This window comes from Parasteatoda tepidariorum, chromosome 2, assembly GCF_982258835.1.
Source record: "Parasteatoda tepidariorum strain Cologne lab strain chromosome 2, Ptep-v5.0, whole genome shotgun sequence".
In the NCBI taxonomy this organism is placed as follows: Eukaryota; Metazoa; Arthropoda; class Arachnida; order Araneae; family Theridiidae; genus Parasteatoda; species Parasteatoda tepidariorum.
The window spans coordinates 46,278,804-46,302,139 of NC_141756.1; the positions used below are offsets into that span (position 1 = coordinate 46,278,804).

Here is a 23,336-nt window from a genome sequence, read left to right on the forward strand (position 1 = left end):
GGAAAAATGCCTAAAATTGCAAGTTAATGAGGACTGGTTATTAAAATTTATGAAGTTATTGAACTTATCTTTCTTTACATATTTTTTATTAGAGCATCATGAAAACTTTATATGCTACAAAACTTTTCTTATGGATTATCTGGGTTTAAATATGTTATTTATTTTAAAGTCATTTGTATAGTCAGTGTTGCAATTCACTTCTCAGTGATGTGATTTGCATCTCAGTGCTGCGATTTGCATCTTCCGATCACAAGGCTGTATCTAAGACTGTTGAAGTATTTGTCTGCTGTTTTGTATTTTATTTTTTTAATTTTAATTTCTTAAAAATTTCCTTTATGCATTAAAATTGTTCTTAGAAATATTTTTTTAATGTCAAGTATTTATTTTAGCGATAAAATTTATATTGTGTAATCAGTGCAAGGTAATAATCGTTCCTTATAGTTTTTTCGTTGTTACCAAACTGAAACTTGGCTGACATTTCAAACATTATCTAGACAATGTAAAAAAAGTAAAAATAGATGGTAATGGTTAAAATCCATTTTCTGATAAGTGTGGATTTTGAGCCTCAAAATCAGTAAGTAACAAGTGTTCAAGTGTTGTAATAAAATAAATAGCATATTGGAGTTGAGCATCCTAACATCTAAAGGAAAAATTTAGTTTTTTTATAATCTTTTGATATTGCATTAGGTGCCATTTCCCTATAATTTTTACTAAAATGGTTTTTTACTATTTTAGAGAAATTCCTATAGATGAGCGTGATGAGTATTTAAGAGCTTCTGAACAACAAATATCCATTTTAACTGGTCGCATAGAAGTCTTAAACAGACAAATTGAAAAATTAACTGGACAAGTTGGTCCATTACGAATAGAAAATGAAGAATACAGAGCTGAAATTAGAAATCTTAGATCTAGAGTTGAAGAATTAGAAAATAGCACCACTACTCTTATTGAACAAAGAAATGTAAGCACTTATGTTAAAAATTTTTTTTTAGCAGTTCATTGTTTGCTACATGTATATTATGTACTCTTGTATGGTAGTGACTTCAGGTGACTAAACCACTCTACCTTTTACTACTCTTGATTTAGATCAAATTTATATATATATATATAAAATTTGAAGCTGGAAACTAATTTTTTTGTTGCTAGTTTTACTTTCACAACACACAATTATCTACCTTTGGCCAAACTAAGTATTGTAAGTATTGCAACTTAGACACTTTAGTAAGTTGAGAATCAAAGAAATGGTTTTCTGCTCAGTGTCCCATAGTCTAATATTTGATAATATTTTTGAAAGGGCTAAAGTTCAACATACTGCTACAAAGGAGAATCTACCTTTGTATTTGGTGATATTTTTATATTTACTTACCCATATAAAATTTTAATATTTGCACAAGACTTATGTTAAAAAGTTCAGTTAATTTTTGAGCTAAGCTTTTACATGTTTTTTTTTCTTTTTAGTTTGCATTTAATTTTATTTATATGTATAATTTTTTGTAAAAAACTATGTAAAGCAGATATCTTTTTACTGTGGTCTAAATAATTATAATACTTTAAAAAAAATATTTTTTGAATATTATATACAAATAATGTAAGCTGAAATGATAAAAAATATTTGAAAACATTCTGATAAGTTTTAGAATCAATATAAATTCAAACAACAGGGGTTTTCAGTTTTGACTTGAAACAAATTGGTGTTGAGTAATTAGCGTGCATACAAACACAAATTTTTAATAATTAGGGATGCATGTGCATGAATTCTTAGTTTAAAATAAAAAAATTCAAGTGTATAAAAAAAATGTGTATTTTAAATTTAATCAGGATATAAAATTGAACAATTTAAGATATTTTTTTTTACTATAATATTATTTAAGATAATATGTTTTAATTGACTTGTTTTGTGAAGTACAGTTTGATATATAAAATTATATTTCCCAAACATAAACTTTTTAATTTAGTAAAACTTTTTGGGCAGTTTAGAAAATCATACAAAAAAAGTAATTTTTCTCTCCACCTGTTAACTATAAACCATTTCCCCATTCCAAAAAAAAAAAAAAAAAAAATTATAACATTTAGTTAACTGTGAATTTTACACAGAAACAATAATTTTTGATACACAATGTGCAAAATATTATTCACAATGTGCTAATATTCTGTATTGCCCTTGTTTTCAAAACTCCAAATAGATAATGCAAGTACAAGGATGAGTTAACTCTTAGCCGTCAATAATGTTTTATTTTATTTTTGTTCTTTATACATAAAAATGAATATTTCATTAGATTGTTACAGATGTAGGATAATCTGAAACCTTTGTTTTATTTTAGTTTATACTAAACATTTTTTTTCCATCCAGCTTAATGATTTTGATTAAAAAAAAAAGGAATGATTGCTTTAAAAGAAAGAGAACACAAGCAAAATAATGAATAATAAATAAATACGGTAACTCATAACTCAATAAATTAGGTAATTCATGTAAATAATTCATTATCGTAGTGTGATTGATGATATCTTGCAGAAAGTGAAATAGCAACAGGAAAAAGGAATATTAAATATGATTAAAATGGGAAAATGAATATTTAAATAGAGACATTATAGATACAAAAATCTCTTGATCTTTCATATGAAGAAAAGAAGAAAAAGGCTGCTTTGCATTGTCAAACTACATTTAATAATTGAAAGAGATGGTTGGTAATTATGCAAGAGAGTTAAACTCTCATGGAGGAGAGTTAAACTCTACTTATCTCTCATAGGTTTTTTTTCTTTTTTTTTTTTCCAATTTGCAAATTCTTTTCCTGTTTAAACTGTTTCTTATTAATCCTTAATTTTTTTTTATTTTCAACCATTTAAATTTTTTTCACAGTTTTAAGTATCTTTTTTTTAGAATTTTTTCCCCTTGTTCTCCTTTCTATGTACAACACTACTTATAATAAACCAAGATTTTTGTTGTCAAGCCTTCACAATTCTCGTTTATCCGGAATTCGCTGATTCATGCACATTCTAAATAGTTTAACTTTTAATATAATATTTGTATAGTGAGTGTGTATATTTCCAAAAACCAGTGTGTGTAATTTTTTGTTTGCATTATATTTTACAGTTACGAGTTAAGAATGATAAAAAAATTGAAGAATTGAAACAGAGCTGGGAGCGTGAAAGATTTCACTTTACACAACGTCTTGAAGAAATGAAAACAGAATTGAGTGATTATAAAAATTCATCAGCTGTAGAAAAGCATAAACTAACTCTGGTAAGTTTTAAACATTTTATCTTGCTATGCTTCAGATGCTTCAGGAATAACTTAGAAATTCAGGATAAATAAAATTTGTTTAAAATCTCTGGAAAAATTAATAAAAAATCCTGAAATATGACTAGCATTTGGAAAATTCTGTTTATTCCAGGAGTTTTTTTTTCTTTCCTTTCTTAATCTAATATGAACCAATTATGAATTATAGATTAATAACTAACATTATTTATTTTTTTTTTTTTTTTAATTTTTCATACTCTTGAAATTATTGAAAAGTTCTCTTACTCTCATATTTTTTTTTTTGCTCAAATTTAGCCCCTTATAATTAACCTAAATCAACTTGTTACTCTTTGCTCTCATAACTAACACAGAATCTCTGCTCACATAATTTAGTGAAAAGGTGCCACAAATTAAGTTTTTTGTTACCTGTAACAAGATTGGGTTTTGATGTCAAAAACCTGCTAAAAAGTGTCAAAAACCTGGGATAAGTTTTTTTATTATTCAGAACATTTTATTAGATGTTAAATCATGCACAATACTTGCATTATAAATTATGATTTATATTATTTATATATCATTGATAAAAAATACACCTAAAATTATTGAAATTATTAACTGTTTTTTCTAAAAACATGGTACTATTAATACCTTAAAATCAGTAATATTTGCTATTTAACCATTCAGTTTCATCTTATATTTAAGGCAGGGAATAATTATAAGTTGTTAGTTATTATTATCAATCTAAATATTGATTTTTTTTTTCATATCACAATTAAGTCAGATTTTTTCCGATTAAGTGAAACTAAAGTGGCTGCAAATAACCTTAGAAAATTTTTTTATTCTCAATATTTGTTATTAATTGTGATATGTACGTGAATATTGACAATAAATCATGATTATGAATTGATGTGTTCCTTGCTAAGTAAACTGATTACAATTTACAAATAATATAAGTGTTTGTTTAAATGGGTTAATGTTCTTTTTCAATCAATCAGTTCAAAGATTTTTAATATTTTATGCAGTTGGAATAAACTTCCTTATTATATTTTATTTTAGTAAGTTATAATAGTTTTGGTATGTCTACATTCTTGTCCATACAGCTCAGCAGCATCTTAAGAAATGTATTAGTATTAGTATCTTAAGAAATGTATTAGAAATGTATAAGAAATGTCAGTTTAATTCCTCCAAAACTGAAAAATTTACATGGTGTACAGAGGGATTTGAAACTATTTTCTTTTTAATCGCATGCTTCGGGGAAAGGTGGAGTAAAAATGAGAATAAATTAAATTTAATTTTACACATAATGAATAAGATGATTTAGTGTTTTTTCTTTTATAAAATTATTGTTTTTGTATTTTTATTTTCAATAATTAAACAAATTAACAGACAATACATGTTTTCATTCCTAATTATTTTATATTTTCTGCCGACCGGCCTGTGTAGGGGGCAGGTAACTGTCCTTGCATCTGAAAGGTTCCGGGCTCGAATCCCAGACAAGACATGGATGTTTCTTTCTCTCTATCTGTGTTCTATGTTCTTTCTCCTTTGTGTGTGAATGTGACCCGACCTATAAACGGGTTGTGGTAGTGTGACGTGAGCGACACTGCTCCACCGCCGTGGCTTAGCCACGGGTGCCCACTGGGTAACGAAAAGAAAGTTAGCAGTTCTGGCACTTTCTATGGCCAATGGGCAATGGTACCAAGTGCCCGTCATTGAAAAAAAAAAATAAAAATTTATATTTTCTAAACCAAAATTTGAGTTTTTGCAGTACTGTCGAAACAAAATGACATTATGAAAATGGCAAAAGCTGTTTAATTAATACCATAAAAGTTAAGAGTTACACTCAATGCCATAAAAATTAGCACACATTAAAAGAGCTGTCAGAAGAAATCTATTTAGCTCTTTTACACTTAATCTTAATTACTACTAATCTTCAATCATTATGAGCTAAGAAACCAAATTAGTTTTAAGGTGTTATAGATGGTAATTTATAATTTTTGATGCGTACCATAACATGAATTATGTAATTATAAAGTTCCATTTTTCTTACATTTGTCTACCATATTAATATTTTGGACCACTAAATGAATACCTAGGAGGTCCTATTGGACCACTAGATTTACATTGCTTGTGTGAACTATATATATATATATATATATATATATATATATATACTTCATAATTGCATTGTTTTAAATTTTTACAGATGAACATCCAATTTGAAAGGAAGTATACTTTGCAAGAAGCACTGTTAGATAATCTTCAAAAAGAGAAAGAAATATTAGAGTAAGTATTAAGTGTATTAAGTAAACTATTAGTTAATATTAATCATAGACATTCTTTAAAAAACAATGTTATACAGATTTAATCTATTTATTTGCTTTTAGTACTTTTAAAAATTATGTTTTTCAAAAATTCTAAATATTGAATTTTGCCATAGTTTCTTTTCTTTTTTTCATTTTTTTTCCATCTTTATTTTTCTCTTAGAGATAACTGTAATTTTAATCCTCAAACATGCACAAAAAAGAATTTGTTTATAATTTCTGATCTGATTATTTTTTTAGGCAAGTATTAGCATATAATCATAATCTTATTGGCTTGAAGTTCTAACCTTGAATAAGCTGTGCAACGAATATATTAGGGAATATGAAACCAGACACAAAAACCTACTTTTTTGAATGAACACACTTTTTTTTCTTCATTCCTTCACTGTTTATTTCTCTTTTTGAGTATTTTGCCTTATATTTGGAATTATACAGGGGAATCAAATATTTGCACACTTGTAAAACTTATTTATGAAAGCATAATTCAATGCAAAAATAATTTTTTACTATTTATTAAGTTATCATTTTATAATTATTTATACTTTGATTAATTCTTGACAATTTTAGCAGAATTCATAAGAATTTTAGCAGAATATATCGCTTAATCTTAAATAATATTATGATTTCATATCTTTACAATTTTGACAACATTTGTTCACAAATATATGTTAATATAAACCTCCAAAGCATCTGGTAGCTGAATCTAAATTTTTCTTTTGAATTAGCATAAAACAATACTAATTTCCCTAGATGTGGTATCCTGTCACTGAGATATTTTAGTGTTTGGATTAGTTTTTTCTTCTGACAACAGCATTAATAATTTTTTGCAAATTTATTTGCATTTGAAACATTTGCTTAAAACAAATGGAAACATTTGCTTATTTGAAACATTTGCTTAAACTCCTTTCTGCCACACCATAGCACATGTCTTCAATATGGAGAAGACATAAATAGAACAAGCAAATTGTCCTTGACTCTATGTTATATCTGCCAATTAGTTAAACAGTATTATATAAAAATGATTTGTATTTAATAATTTTTAAAATAAATTCAAAGTTTATTTGCTAGAGCTGTAAATATTTATCTATTTTTTCCTTAGACGCCATCTACCACCCAGTGTACACTATCGACTTGCTACAAGTGAGCTAGTGGACATTCAAAACAGAAGATCTGTTATTTATGCTTGTTTAAATGGTGCTATGGATTGCCATTTGAACACTCCCCAAACGATGGCTCAACCTCCTCGAAATAGTAGACAAATTCTTGATATGACTGAATACATTCCTAAGGATACTTCAGCAGTTGAAATGTTACAAACAAGTAATGGACAATTGATCAAAATTTGTAATCTTACTGATAACAAAATTCAATATCAGGGATATTCAACAGAAGTAAGCCACTTTTAATATTTAAGTTTCAGTGTTCTCCTTGGGCTTTTTTAAATTTTTTTTTTAAGGGCAGCTTGCCTTGCGTGCTCTTTGATCCCAATAAGTACGCCCTCTTTCCCCTTTTTGTGAAAGTAAGTCGCCATCTCTTAAAAACACTGCCTTTTTATTGAGATTCCACTTTGAAAAAAAAATAATTCATTTTTTTTAAATTTTTAATTATGCATTGGTAAAATTATCTGTTTTTATAGGTTTATTTCTGATTACTACTGCAAATATTTACTTTGTTAGGAATATTCTCAACTGGTTAAATTTTAATGAGTATTTTTTTTTAGGGTATTTTTTTAAAAGTACAATCTTTTTAATTATACCCACAATCTTGTTTTAAATGCATCTTTAAATATTGATTTTCTCATAATTTTCAGTTTAGATTATCGAAAAAAGCTTTCGAATTTTTTTTCTATTAATCATTTTTTGCGGGGTTACTTTTTTAATATATATATATATATATATATATATATATATATATATATATATATATATATATATATATATATATATATACATATATATATATATGCACAGGGATTGCTTTTTAACATGCCATTAATTATTTATATAAACTAAAAATTTTTTATTTAATTATTTTTATTTTATTATTTACCATTTGAAATATACTCATGAAATAGTCTGAGAGAATAATTTAAAAATTGTTGAGCATAATATTCTATTATTACATAATATTGCACATTTAGATAAATATTTTTGATGTTAAGTGCCCTGCCCTTTTTTATTCTTAGGGAGAACTCTGAAATTTCTTACATCTTTCAAAAAAAGTGCTTATAAATTGGTTAAAGATATGGTCATGAATCAGGATTAATATTATAAGGACATATCTCGATAATGCTTCCCTTATTTATCACAATTTTATGTTATAGCCTTCTCGTGTTATTCTATTAATCAGTACCATAATCTTTGAACTTGACTTCGGGATCATGAATCAGGATTAATATTGTAAGGACATATCTCGATAATGCTTCCCTTATTTATCACAATTTTATGTTATAGCCTTCTCATGTTATTCTATTTATCAGTACCATAATCTTTGAACTTGACTTAGGGATAATTTTCTAATTACGCATTTTCATGTGGATCTCCAGAGCAGTCAAGAATCATGAAGCTTCATCACCTCAAAATGTCCATCCCTCTTTTATCCATTTAATTAAAAAAAGATAAGAATTAACAAAATTTTTTAAGAATGAGACTTTTACCTGAAGGACCATCCACTAATTGAATAATTTTGTAAAACTTTTATTGTACTTTATTACTTTTTATTATTCTATTATTACTTTTTATTATTCTATTATTACTTTTTATTATTCTATTATTACTTTTAAACTTTCCAGTGCTCTTCATTTGTTTTGTGAAAAAATTTTAATGTTTAGAAGCAAGATTTTTAAAAATATATGAAGCGAGCAGCTTTCAATATTTTAAATGCAGCAAAAATCTTAATGTTATTCAGATTTGTCATTCCAAAAAACTTTGATTCATCTCTTAATGATTTAATTTAAAAACAATTGAAATGAATTCAATTATAAGATTTCTTAAATATTGTGGGTGTCAGGAATCTGTAATAATTTACTTATGGTAAAATTTTTTTTAGCTTCAATACTCGTATTTCATTTCAAAATTATTATTATTATTTTTTTATTCATTGAATTAAAGAAATACTGAACCAAGTAGCAAATTTTAATAAAAATTTATTGGGGCCATTCACTGATCTACATTTGTAATATGAATTTATTAAAGTTTTCTTAGTTTGCTTAATTCCCTACATATCTTTGTAAATTCAGTATGATCAATAATATTAATATTGTTAAAGCTGTTATGAATAACTAAGAATGCACTTGATAAACTTTTTATATAATAGTTAAATTAATCATAAATTTGATTAAAAAATTTTTTACTGAATTAAATGAAGTAATAATTAATTTAAAAAATGGAATGAGACACTTTGTACTGAATACATTTAAAATTGTGTATAAATTGTTTTTATGGTTGATAATATAGTGAAGAAAAGAGTTCTTTGTCAGAAACTAGATCATGTGAAGTGTTTGAAAACAATTTTTGCATTTTGTTAATGTAAATAAGAACTTTCAACTATAGAAAGAAAATTTTTTTTTATTGCTGTGAATTTTTTATTTTGGGATTTTGCCCATAAATTCAAATAATAATAATTGGGGTTTTACTATAATTTGAAAGCGCTTAGTCTTAATAATAATTATTTAAAGGAAATCAATGAAGCTTTTCCAGCATAAATGAATACATTAAATATAGTTATTTATGCAAACAAAAATTTTACAAGTGTTTTATTATTGATATACAAATGATTCATTTCTGAAAAGCATATTAAGTACTCTCTTTTTAATATGCTACGGTCCACAATTTTTATTTTTTATGACTGTGATTTTGAGTTTTAGATCTATGCCAAATAGAAATTGCATTGCATTTGGGATATATATCTTTTTAATTTTAGTAATTTGATTGCATAAACTTTTTTCTCAAAGCTTATTTTTCAAAAGTATAGATAATTTTAAATTATTGTTTGATTTACTATGTTTTCAGGAATGCAGTAAAGCTTCAATTTTATCAATGTCTTTTAATTTTTAATATATTTTAAGATTATCATACTTCATATTCTGTTTTTTCAGGGTTGCCACAGGCGAATAAAAGACAACTACTTGCAACTATTTTTGGCATAAGGCGACTATGGCAACTTTTTTTGCCTGAAAAGGCTAAAAAAGCAACTATTTTCATGAAAAGGAGACTATTGGGAAACTTTTCTAAACTTCTAGCAAAGTTTTTTTTTTTTTTTTTTTTTTTTTTTTTTTTTTTTTTTTTTTAAAGCATAAATTGAGTGGAAGATCTGCACCCCACAAGATAGTTTCTGAACATACTGAACTTTTTTTTCTTAAAAAATAAAAAACTTTGAAAATTTTGAAATGCAAATTTGATTCTTCACTTTTTAATTCGTTCAATCTGCACAGACTCCATTGTAAGTCTATTTCATTTCTCGATGGCCTTTTCAATGATTATTGCTACAAAATTCCGCATGATTGAAAAATAAAAATTTTAATACGATATTACAATGCGGGAATTTCGAATTTGAGTAATCACTTTTCATACATATAAACATTTACGCTTTCATAAAAATTATTATATTTGCCACCAACTTGACTGAAGGGATCATGGTATATGACAATTAAGTCATTAACAAAATTTTAGTCATATTTTTTATGAATTTTTGTTCTTATTTAGGCAACTATTTTCCTAGTTTTTGGCTACTATTTTCATGTTTTAGGCTACTAAAAGCAACTATTTTGTTCATTTTTTTCTGTGGCAACCCTGTTTTTTTAATAAAATGTAATTTTATAGAGTTTTGTAAAATTTGCTTTGTACAAGACTGTGATTTTTATTTTTTGAACACTTCTTTACTTTACCTTTTTGTAAAAAATTAATTCATTTCTAGTCTGCCACTTTATTGCAATTTGTTACATGTTGTAAATCTCTCTTTCCTTAAAAAAAATTTTTGATAAATATTCCACAAAGTAAATATAGTAGTATAATATATTGATTCTCTTTTGTTATAGATGACTGATGTGAATGAGATAATTAATTTGAAGGGAGATGGCAATAGCAGTAATGAAGGAGCTGGTGTTTCCTAAGAGTATTGCTAATGAACAGATCAATTTAGTTTGAAAATTTTCTTTTGAGGCACCTTGCTTGCTGCAAATTGAAGTAAGGAATTAGAAAAAGAAAAAAAAAACTTGCCTCTTCAAAGATAAAAAAGAAACACGGCTTGCATTCATTCTATTTAAACCTTATGGAAAGATCAATGGACATGTAGAATATGAAATTCTACTGAATATGAAGTTTAGAGGCTAAATTTTTACTTGCTTACATTGGAGTGAAAGCAAGAATTTATAAAATGTGATAGCTTCATTTTTTTTTATTTATTGTATAAATTATTATGTTTTATTTTTGTTATAATTCTCTAAGTGAATTATACTATTGTCTTTTTTTCCCCTTTAAAAGTAATATATCAGGATAAGCAGATTCTTGCTTAATTTATTTTAAGCATTTGGCCATTGAAATGCCTTCAATTCTATTGTATCTGATTTATCATATAAAATTAATTACTTAAAAAAATAAGTAGCATATAATATCCATTTCATTTTGCAATTTATTATCTACAGATGTGTACATTTTACCTAGGCTAACCAGAATTTTTTTTTTTTTTTTTAAAGGAAGAAAAAAAAGTTGGCATTGCTTAAACTGGTTACATTTTTCATCATAAATTTTTGCATTAGGTTATTAAACAATGTGTAAACTTTCGGAAGCCATGAATATAGTAACCAACCCTCTGTTTAAAGGCAATATTTTTATACTTGTATTGGTTCAAAACTACTGACTTGATAATTTCAAAGAATAAGAGTAAATTATAAAATTCTTCTTCATGCAGTAGGACCCATATTTACGGAGGAGCTTGAGAAACAGAAAAACTTTGTAATAACACCTACCGCTTAATCTGAATTTAAGGTTAGTGAGAAAAAAAACATATGTTGTTATTTATGAAATGTTGATTACTTAGATTGTTGATTATTTCATTTAATTTCGTTTGTAACACTATCATGCATTAAATTAGAGGTCTTTGATTCTACTTAGTCCACCAGTGATAATAATTTAGTATTTCTCCGAATTATCTCATTGAGTTCAAAGGAATAGTTACATAAAAACGGAGAAAGACTGTTAAGTAAAAATTGTTTTAGATGGTAATGGGTAGTGCAAAGTTTGAAGCTGATGCCTATGAATAAATTGATGACGTAGTTTTCTTTGTATTTTATTGAGATAAAAATGATAAATCAACTAACAGACACTGATTTGGATCAAAAACTCAAAAAAAGTTGAATGGCAGATCAGCATCTGAAGAATTTTTTTAGAATTGCAACTGCAAATATTTGAAACAATATTGCAGATTTCACATTAAGCCTAAAATGGTATTCATTATTTTTTAATATAATTTTTGTACTGGAGTACTGCTGATGTAATAAGTTTTTCAGTATTGATATATTTTGTATGTTTCAGGCAATAAAAAAATAGAAAAATCAATTGATTCTGGTCTAATTTAACTTAAGTTTATAGCAAATAATAACATAATTAGAATTCACCAAATTTGGGAAGTCATGCTAAAATTTGCTGTGTTTCACTCCTGATTCCTTGACTGATTTGATTTGTCTGATGTGTGGCTTAAAAGATATCAAGAATTTATTAATGTTTGCTAATGCAAATGGTTAAAGATCCCTAACTTAAATTTTCATGTGTATTTTCTATAGTTTTAAAGAAAAGTTAAAGGTTTTCTAAAGAATCTACAGCACTAGTACTTATCAATATTTTAAGCAAAATTTCTTATTCCAATTCACTACATTCATTTGCTTTTTCCTGTACCAAAGTATATTTTGCAATTATTATGTATCAAAAGAATTTTAATAATTTTAAATGATTGATGTGCATTTTTTATTTTAATAATTTTTTTTCACTACTTTTGATATAATTTTATGCTTTCAGAATCATTTCTTTATTATATCTGGGAACAAGTGAAAAAAAATTGCACTTTGATACATTTATAGTGAGCTAAACGAAAGAGTCCAATTCCCTTATTGAATTTTGGATCGTTATTAGTGGGTCTTACTGTATCTATAATTATTATAAAATATAATTGTCTCGTCTAGAAAGTTATTCGTTTGATTTTCTTGACATTCCCTTCTCAAACTGGGTGATCAAAATACATTTCTGCCTAAAGAAATGTTTTGCAAATGTACTTCAGAAGAAGTTTTAAGTATTAAAATTCAATGATAAGAGTTTCAATGATAAATTCAATGTTACGTAAACATACCTTACACTTACTATGAATTACTACTTAGTGTTAATAAAACTTTTCCTAATTAGGCTAAATTTTAATATTTATTTTGTGATAAATATATTTTTTAAATTTAATTTACCTTTATGTTTTAATTAAATAACAATCTCCTGATGTAGGGATTTTTTTTCAAATAATCACCTTTTGTTAATATAATAGTAATATTTTCATTTGGCTCTACCGAAATAAAGTTAATCACTTACGTTGTTGAGTAACAAAATATGAACTACAATTTTCAATTCTAATTCCAATATGTGATGCTATTTTATTATTCTATTGCTATTAAACAATACTATTTTATTAGTGATTAAAAATATATTTCAATAAAAAGTTATTGTTTTAATTATTTTTAAACTTATGTAATTAATTATTTCTTAATATAAAATTTTAATTTCAATCAATGAAAAAAATGGAAATATAAAAATATTTCCTTTTAGCTATAAGCTATAAACTTTTTAGTTTGTAGCAAAAAAACATTGTACATATTATTCTTTATGTATAAATGTAATGAAATATTCCTCCTCCTTCAATTTTTTTTAAAGTTACTTTGTATAGTAAAATTTATTTTTAATATTCTTCTTTTTGCAATGTGATTATTTATATTACATAATTAACTGAACTATTTTTGTTAAAAATAGTCTTAATTGTTCTTCATAAGGAATTACTGCTGTAAACAGGGTAAATAGTGTTGCTGAAATTGAAATTATTTCAGTTATGTAAATGCTGTAATTTTTGTAAATTTTTTTACTTACATTTGTTTATAAAATAAAATAGAGTTTTTTTGTAAATAGTAATAATTAGTAGGAGATTGTTTTGAAATTAGTTGATGGATTTATTTTTAGGACTATATCTTTATATGTTATTATCTGCTCATTTATTAAAAAATGAATGTTTAATTCAGTGGGATAACTTAATTATGCATATTTTTCTTCCTGAATAAAAATCATATGCATTTTTTTTAAAGAAAATTTTTTAACTGCAAATATGTGGTTCGATTTTGTTTTATAGTTGCTATTTTAAGTATTAAACTCTCCTAATGTGAACTTCACAATTAAACCACCTTAAGGTAAGTGGTTTAATTTCAAAAATTCTGGCCACATTAGGTTAATTTTAACTTTTTAAATATCAACAAAAGTAATAAAGAAAATAAAAAGCTAAACAATTCTTAATTTTCTCTTTATAATAATTTTTTTCTTTTTGCTGCATATTTAAATTATTTAATCATGTGAGACTTACTGTGATTATATTTTTAAGCTATTTTTAAATGTAGTTGATATTTTTTTATAGTGTTACTTAATCTGCATTTCAGTGCATAAAAATATAATTTTTTTCTTACTTGGTTTGTCCATCATTTTTATGTATAAAATTGTACCCATGAGAAATTGTATTTTAATTATTCATTCTTTCTTACTAAATAAAATATTCTTGTGAACTAAGTCTTTGTTATGCTTTATTAAACAGAAGTGATTTAAGAGGGAAAATCGGCTATAAATATTCATTACTTTTACATATTCGTACATAATACGTCTGGTCATAGCTCATAAATAAGGCATCACTCTGTCTATTGGCATCTATTTGTCATTATTCGAAAGTTCCTTTTGTGCCCTCCTGTTTAATCTTTTCCTAATCCAACATTTCCTAGAAATTGATCACCAATTTTTTGTCTAGAGCATGGCAAAGTCTCCTGGGCAATTTTTTCATCGCTTTTTAGATATTTCTTTTGTTCTGAAAAAATTGGCATAACAGACGTTCAGTATTGTGTATTAATTCTCAGAGATCCTGGTCATTTCATTCTATTCCATTTAGTAATACCCTCACTATTATAGGTTTTATACAATTCATAGTTATATTTTATTTACCAGTTATCAACCAAAACAAATCTAAAAACTTTCTTCTAAGCCTCTTTCATTCTCAAGACCTATTTTTCTAAAAAATAAGGTATACATGGACATATACAAGGCTCTAAATTAAAATTGACCATCAGAGACCATTAAAATAGGACTTGGAAAACCATAAAATAAATTATCAGTGATCAACACTAACCAACAATCCACGAAAAGGAATGGTATACTGTTTGTCACAAAATACCATATTGCATCATAATTGTGAATATTACATAATTTCTGTAAGGGGTAATTCTTCATTTAAATTCATTTTATCAATTTTTTTAAAGATTCAATAAAGATTTGGAACCGCAACAGTAAAAATGTGTATGGACTGGCAATATCTTTTATTTGCTGGTCCTATAGACTAGTGACTAAATTATCTTAATTCCTACCTATGATACAAGTACAAATGAAATATTTCATTAACTTAAAATTGTATTTTTATGAAAAAGCAGTTTACTTACATTAATTTTCTATCACATTTATAGTTTCATTAACTTATAAACCTGATTTACAGGACAGTTTTTGTTAAGTTCTGCTATTTTGTTTGCACTACAAAAACTAGATCAAAGCTATTTCAACCATTAAATTCTAACTGATAAAAATTGAGATTATTGCTCCTGCATTTTTGATATATATTTTTTTTTTTTAAAAAGGGAGGTGATGTGGGTGGTTTGATGTTTATTATAATGAATTTAGCTGTCTAGTGTAATCTTGAACTGATAGCCATTTTTAACCTTTAAAGTGAATAATGTCCTAATCAGTACCTTCTCAAAATTGCTGACTATAGCCACATTCCAAAACCGGTTTAGTCACCCCAATTATTTCCAATTTTACTCTATCTTCATTTCCCACGTGGTCTGTCAACCCACATCGAGTTTAAAATGGCAGCGAACTTTACTAAAAAACAGCCTGTGTATCTTATACAAAAATAAATTCTAGATATTGTTGATAATTGGTCGGAAAATAAAGTAAACAGACAGTTTAATTTCGGGAGATGGAGACTAGAACATTTCAAGAGAGACATTTATAACTTCAAGTCGAATGCGAGAGAACCTAATCATGCTCTTAGAACTCCAAAGCACCAAACATAATTTTGCAGTTACCAGACTCGAAACGTTCTGCAAAACAATTAGGATAAAGAGATATATAGACACTGCTCCGACATTCTAAAAGGAAAATAGAGGCACTTTATGAAGATGGAAAATCCATCAGAGAAATTAGTCTGGTATTGAATATATCTTATTAAACAACCAGAAGATCGTGTTTATTACATTCTGGTTTGCAGAAGGCACTATAAGCACAAACTCAAAACGGAGTTTAAAATAAAATTATATCTAGAAACATATGCGTACATTAAACAAAATATAGTTTGATAATTTGAAATTAAACTATAATTTAACACTAAACTCAAGCCTGCTTCATCTCCGGAAGCTAGGATAATTATCAGGGGATCATCAGATCGATTTACCTATTTGTCATGATACCTAATAGTCTTAAAATACCATATTTTGTTTTAACAAAAAAAGTTAATTGATGTATACCTCATTTGAAAAGCATTTACTAAGATTGCAGTTAATGTTGCACCTCTTGACTAACATAATCTAAAAAAGGTTCGTAAGGTTACATTCAAAAATATTTTGATTGTTAGGTGTGTAGCATTCAGGATATAAATTTCTCCGTATATATTGTCATTTCCACCTATTTTTTAAGGTGTGCCATCTCGAACTGGTGCACCAGAAAAATGTGTTTGTAATTCTAATTTTGTTATCAAAATTTGAAACACTCTTAAAAAGAAAATGTCTTACATTTAAAATTTTTTTCCTCAGAGAAGAAATTCTTTTCAGAAAAATTTATAGCTTAATTTTCAATGGATAACTCACAAGTGCTATTTTTAGTTGCTCTGAAGAAACAACATAACATAGTTTTCAGACTGAGCATCAAAATATTGAAAAGAATAAGTATAAATAGGTAATAAAATGAAATAATATAAAATTGATATAAAATAACCGATGCGTTTGTTCAGGGTCAAAAAGATTAATTTCTTAATTTTTAAATAACTTTAAAAATTAATTAATTATCTTACAAAAAAAATTTTATTTCATAAATTTACATATTCGATAGCAAGTTCATTTAAATAACATACCAAGTATATAACTTAGAAAATATATAAATATTAGACATTAAGCAGTCATATCTATTTATTTTTTCCAGCAGTTGAAGAAAAAACGCCAAGCACACATAGTATAGTATCAAATGCAAAGAAAAACAGAAAAGAAAATAATATGATTTATTTCAAGATACTTTCAAGAGTAACAAAAAACAAGGTCATAAAAATGTCGTATTAGATCATTTTAAAACAAATGACACTAAACTACATACTAATCTATTAATCATACAATGTATTTCAAAAAGGTTTGTAACTACATTTTGAAGTATACAAAACTAAAATTGTCTCAACCGAAATCAAACAGAAATAAAATTGCATTTTTATTGCCATTAAAACAAAATCAACTTTTAGTCATATATTTTTTTAAATAAAAAAAGAATGTTCATGCCAATAAAACAAGGAGAAATAAATCTGGAATCTTTCAATACAAATTCAGACCACTTTTTTTCATTGGAAAATCAGCATCACACATTATAGTTAAATTTTCCATGTGAAAAGAGAAAAAAGATTCATTACACAATTTAGGAACTTGTTAATTCAAGTCAGATACTAAAAATTTCATCATTGAATGAGACATTTAAGTGTAATACAATAATTATGGTATAATTATAATTAAGTGTAATACAATAATTAAGTGTAATAATTACAACACATTAAAGAAATAGATCCTTAGTATTATTATAACTAAAAAAGTTATCAAATTAAATTTATTACATAAAAGCATATTAAAATGAATAATTTTGCATATTGATTCAAAAACATATGCAGTCAAACCTCCTTAAAGCGAAATTGGCGGGACTATCATAACTATGTCATGTTAACCAGATTTCATCTTATCTAATACATCGCGAAAACAATTTATTATATACTATTAATACATATTATGTACTGCATTAATGTATGTAAACAATACTCTCATGTACCAAACAAATTAAAATAAGCTTACTTTTAATTACTTTATTTAACTATTTTATTCATTTGCTGATCTGCTTCTTCTAACTTAGGTGGAAAATAGAAATAGCATTGCTCAAAATGTACAATTGGCACTTTATTCTCATTCTTCTTATCAATGCTGTGTCCAGTTTACTTCCAGGTTAAGATTTCCCATGTTTAACATGTAAAATACAATAATAATTTACTATGTATAATACAATATATTTTGGGACCAAACTTGTGTTTCATGAAAATCGATATTTTGCGTTACGGAAGTTCGACTGTAATTATAAATTTTACCAGTTTATGCATATATATAAAACCATTAAAATTAAATCAATTACACTTTTTTTTCTCCAGAAAATATATAAAAAATAAAGTAAGTTTAATTTTCTCATAAAATAAAAAATTTTCCAGTTCAGTATTTAAATAGTTAAATGTAAAAGAAAGGTATGTTTAAAAAAATTAATCTTCAACAACATTAAAATACATAAACATTATATGCCTTAATCTTGTTGAACACTTACACATTTTATCATGTCAGGACACAAACCAGGTATTTAGGAGGCATCAGAAAATTAATTATATACTCACTTATTACAAAAAAGTGTTATGAAAGGAAATTTTGGAATTCCTCTGTCCCTATTAATTAAGCCACTTTACACGTTTGTCGCCTTACTTCTCTGCCTTCATTTGTAGTTTAGACACTGAGGAAAATTCTTATTTATAGAACTGAAACTATAATATAGCCATTTATGTGCTTTATTCATGTTTTTGCTTCAGTTTTTATTTGTTCAAATAATTATAAAAAATGTTTTTATGATGCATAAGTTTTTCATTACAATTTACTTATCTAAACTTCAAAGAGCAAAATCCAAATTCAAAATGTTAATTTTTTTATTGCTACAGTAGATTTAATAAATAAAACCTTTTTCAGATTGATTTTGATCTCTTTATTCCAAAAATCAACTTTTACATGCTGATAGTGCAAAAATGAAAAAGTGTTAGGTATGATTTTAAAATTAAGTATCTAAAATATGATGAATAATTTGAAATATCAATCAAAGGAAAGCAGATTTAGATAAAAATCTATGGTTTACTGCATTCTGCTAAAGGAAACCTACTTTAATTTTCAGTAAGTTTCAAAATTAGTAAGAAGCTTCATCAACAAAAGGTTCTGCTGTTAAGAAAAACTATTTAACAATGTTTCAGCATGTCAGACCATTCAAACTGAAATATTTGTACAGATTTGTTAATTTTTAAAACATTGTTTTATTGTTGTACAGTTGCCCTATTAGATGATGAACTTTGGAGCTTATTTTAAAACTTCTTGAGAGTAAATATGGTTATTTTCTTAGCAGGATGCATCAACACATGCATTTCTACTTTAAGTTTATATGTCTGAATTAAATATTCATTTCAACATATCTTGAAAAATAAAAAAATTTATTTATTGAAAAACAAAAGTTAATAAATTTATCTTGTCTTAGAAAAATTAACAAAAAGATGTTTGAGGTCTAATAATATATAATAGTTGGGCTACTATCATTAATAGTACATTAACAAATAAGTCTTCCTAATACCATTCAATCTAATAATGAAACTTAGATTCTAGAATAAGCTTTTATTATTTCTCATACGCAATGAATTATTGTCTTTAGGAACTTCAAACCATATGCTTAAACAAAAAAAGTCACTCTACTAATCTTTAATGTTAAAGTATAAACTCTTCATTCATATTTTCTGTAAGAAAATTGTTTTCAAATTTACATAACTATTACAATTCTTTACACATGTAACGAAAAAATTAATAAATCAAGTAAAAAATAGACTATTGCAATCAAAAAAACTTTTTTTCCTTTTCACACTCTCATGGAAAATATCTGTTGACCCCTAGTAGAATTCTATAATTAAAAGTAATAAGTAGAAATATTGCAAGTAACTTTTTTAATATATATCATTGTTAAGCATGATTTTTCTTTTAAAAAAATAAACAGGTGTCAATAAAAATAAAAAATTATTTAAATTAACTTCTCCTTTTATTTTTAAAAAAAATATATAAATAAATAAAATTTGGTGTTAAAATGTTTTTGACATTTGTGATATTTCTAAAATTACAAAGTAAAGTAAAAAGTTTTAAATGCTAAAATTAAACAAAAACTATTAGTAATGAAACAAATAAAACTACTAACAATTGTCTTTTCTAAAGCAAAAGCATAGTCATTCCATTCGTAAAATATGTAGCAGAAAAAAAAAACTTTTTATAATGAAAATCTGTTGATAACTTACTATAACTGCAAATGTGCTAAATGTTGGCTTAGATAAATTCAATAAAAAACAATGGATAATAAATAATTTTACAACAATAATTTACAAGTTATCCACCATTTAAAAAACTATTTTGATCAAATTCTCAAACAAAATATGAATGCATATTTTTTATGCTTTTTAAAATCAAGAGAAACTAATTTTAGGCAATAAAAGTTCTTAGAATTTAAAAAATCAAACAATAAATTTTGCTAATTACAATTTATCAACTTGCACAAATATAGACTTTAAAATTACTTAAACATAAACTTTAAATATTTTTGTTAAATGCCTTGTTTCAAGAAAAAGTCCCAGAAACTACATTCTTTAATGCCATGACTCTAGACTTCCAGGATTCACCACCTAACCAATGAAGTAAAATCTAGATTTTTTTTAAACTCCCTGAAAAACCTGATAAATTACCCGAAAATATTAATTTGCGTTTTAAAATGTGTGCTTTGGTAAATTTATTAAATAAATCATGATATCATCATAACACTATAAATTTAGACAAATAAGTTATAATAATTCTAATGCTCAGAACTCAATGAAGAATATATACACAGTAATGAGCTGATCTGTCCCTTTTAAAATAAATGAAATATTAAATGTTCATAAAATGTTTTTCGATAAAACTATAATGTATTTATTGACTGGTGAAATTCATGGTGGCGACAGAACTTTTCAAAAGTCAGCTTTATTCCAACTTTTCTTTTATTTAATGACCCTTTAATAGTTATATTTTTAATTATTGTTTCTCAAAAACTAGCACAGATATCTAAATAAACCTACATATATAGTGCCAGCACTATTTTTCCTTAAATAATCAACATAAAAATTATGGATCGGAAATTGTTTATCTATTTTGGAGTTACAATGACAGAATTATGATTATGAGGTGAGTGGTAATAAATGTTTAAACAATATTTTGATTAAAGATATCATATATTTTAATTTAAAAAACAAGGTTTAACTCATTCATCATATTTCAAAGTAAAACAAATGAAAGTTTAAATTAAAAAAATCTGTTTGCATTGTTTCTTTTTCTATTAATTTTTTTTCTTCAAATGTTACTAATTTTGTAATTCAAGAACTTGGTAACACACTCAATGAGTTGAATGTTTTTTCATGCAACAACTTAAAAGTTTAAATTCATAAATTTTTTTTATATAAAACAGTTAAAAATTTAAAGTTTATTATTTATAAAATTCAGAATTTTGTTTTCATTTCTATTTACTTTAACCAGGCCCATTTCTTGGGATTTAAAATGCTATTTTCTTTTAAATAAAGCAATTCAAGTACTTGTTTTTACTAGTTTACAAACATAGACAGAAGTAATTAATTGCATTGGATTTTAAAAGTGGCTAAGAATGGAATAGAAAAGTCAATAAAAAAGATATCTATATTGGTACTTGTGCCAAAATAGTCAGTAAGTATTAGTGAATCTGATGGTGGCATATGAGAAACAAAATAAATCATCAAGAAATAGGGTAATTTCAAAGGATAAAATTCGAAGCTACTATATTCATATTTTTAAAGTTTATTTTACGTACAAGAACCAGGCAGTTTCACTTGGTGATTTCAGTTTACACAGGTTCGGTTATAGTTTGAACAGGTTCAGAAGGAAATATTTCTTGAAAACTGGCATTATTTCTTTTGAGTTGTTAATGTAAATTTCACTTGAACTAAAAGTTATCTTATAGAATAAAGTATAATCAAACATGTATTTAAAAGTATGTTTCACTTCAATTACATCAGTATTTAGTTGAGTTAATTTAAAAAATCTTAACATACAAACCAATCATGAAAATAATCATAAAATTAATAACCTAAATATATATAAACATCAGACACTAAAACATAACAATTTGATAACAAAAGAGAATTAGTAATTCATATTTAGCCTAGAAAACTCATTATCATTGTTAGCACATTTCTATAGTTTAACTTAATTTATGGCATTAACCAATTGAAGATTCGATCTTTAGAGCAGTTCATTTTACAATAAAATTTAATTGATACTGTAAGGTATCTGAATTGAATTATAATTTAATTTTTGGATTCTAAATTTATACTAGCATGTGCTTCTTTTTTTACACTTAATGGTGAATAAACATTTACAAGTTTAAAATAAAGTCATGATAAATGCTTAATTTTGATTCAACAATCTCATTTTGTGATGCACAGATTAATGATGATACATGAAATGACATTGGATTAAGCATAAAGCTCATACAATATTTGTTACAGACAACCAACACAAGTAAAATCAGATATCATTACTAAAACAAATATTGCTATGCAAAGCAGAAAGTTGTTAGTTAACTACTTTCTAATTACAAGTATTAAAATAATAATCTGAAAATGTTAAAAGGCATTTCAACGTAGAACCAAATAAATATACTCTACTTTAGGCTCTGGAGCAAGAAGTCCATTTTTAGCATCAAGAGCTTTCTGACTACACTGCATGAACATCCTTCCTTCTTCCGTTCCTACGTGAATTTTACAATGTTCTCTAAGACTTTGACGATCAATAAATCTTTCATCACAAATCCCACACACTTCAGGAGTATGAGCATGAATATGTTTAATATAAGCAGATCTTTTGCCTGTGAACTCTTCATTACAATATTCACACACTAATTCTTTAACTGGCTTAACTTTTTTCCCTCGAGTAGTTGAAGTAGTTCCTGTTTCAGAACTTACAGCATCTTCCTCATGTTTTAGCTGATGTTTTCTCAAGCAGATTTCGCCAGCGAAACGTCTACCGCAAATGTCACATGCAAAATTTTTACTTCTTTTTGCACGATGCTTCATAAAACTGTCTTTCTTATCCAATGACGAATCATCAGTATTGCCATCAACATGGCTTAAAAGATGATGTTTTAAGTCTTTCCTTGAAGTAAAATTTTCATTACACATTTCACAAACAAGATTTTTTCGAATCTCTTTTATTTTTGTGCTATCTTTTTTAAAACAACTGTGTTTTAGAAGTTTGTTTTCATTTTTGAATTTCTTATCACATTTTTCACATTTAAAAGAAATGTCACTAGCTTTTTTAAAAGATTCCAAATTGTTCGATGGGTTTTCTCGTGTTGAAGAGTCAAAATTTTCTT

At 25.7% G+C, this 23,336-nt stretch overlaps 1 protein-coding gene across 4 annotated transcripts in view; it reads left to right on the plus strand.

Annotated features, from left to right (window-relative positions):
* LOC107452567 (uncharacterized) overlaps positions 1-12,116 on the plus strand; it is a 30,616-nt gene extending 18,500 nt beyond the window's left edge. For 3 of the 4 annotated variants that reach the window (XM_043046734.3, XM_043046736.3, XM_043046735.3), the window contains 5 exons: positions 736-961; positions 3,092-3,241; positions 5,445-5,524; positions 6,662-6,953; positions 10,598-12,116. In XM_043046734.3, coding sequence (XP_042902668.1) covers positions 736-961; positions 3,092-3,241; positions 5,445-5,524; positions 6,662-6,953; positions 10,598-10,672 — 823 coding nt within the window. In that variant the 3' untranslated portion in view covers positions 10,673-12,116. The remainder of the gene's footprint in view (positions 1-735; positions 962-3,091; positions 3,242-5,444; positions 5,525-6,661; positions 6,954-10,597) is intronic. The other variant, XM_043046737.3, reaches the window with a different exon arrangement.
* Positions 12,117-23,336: the final 11,220 nt, after the last annotated feature.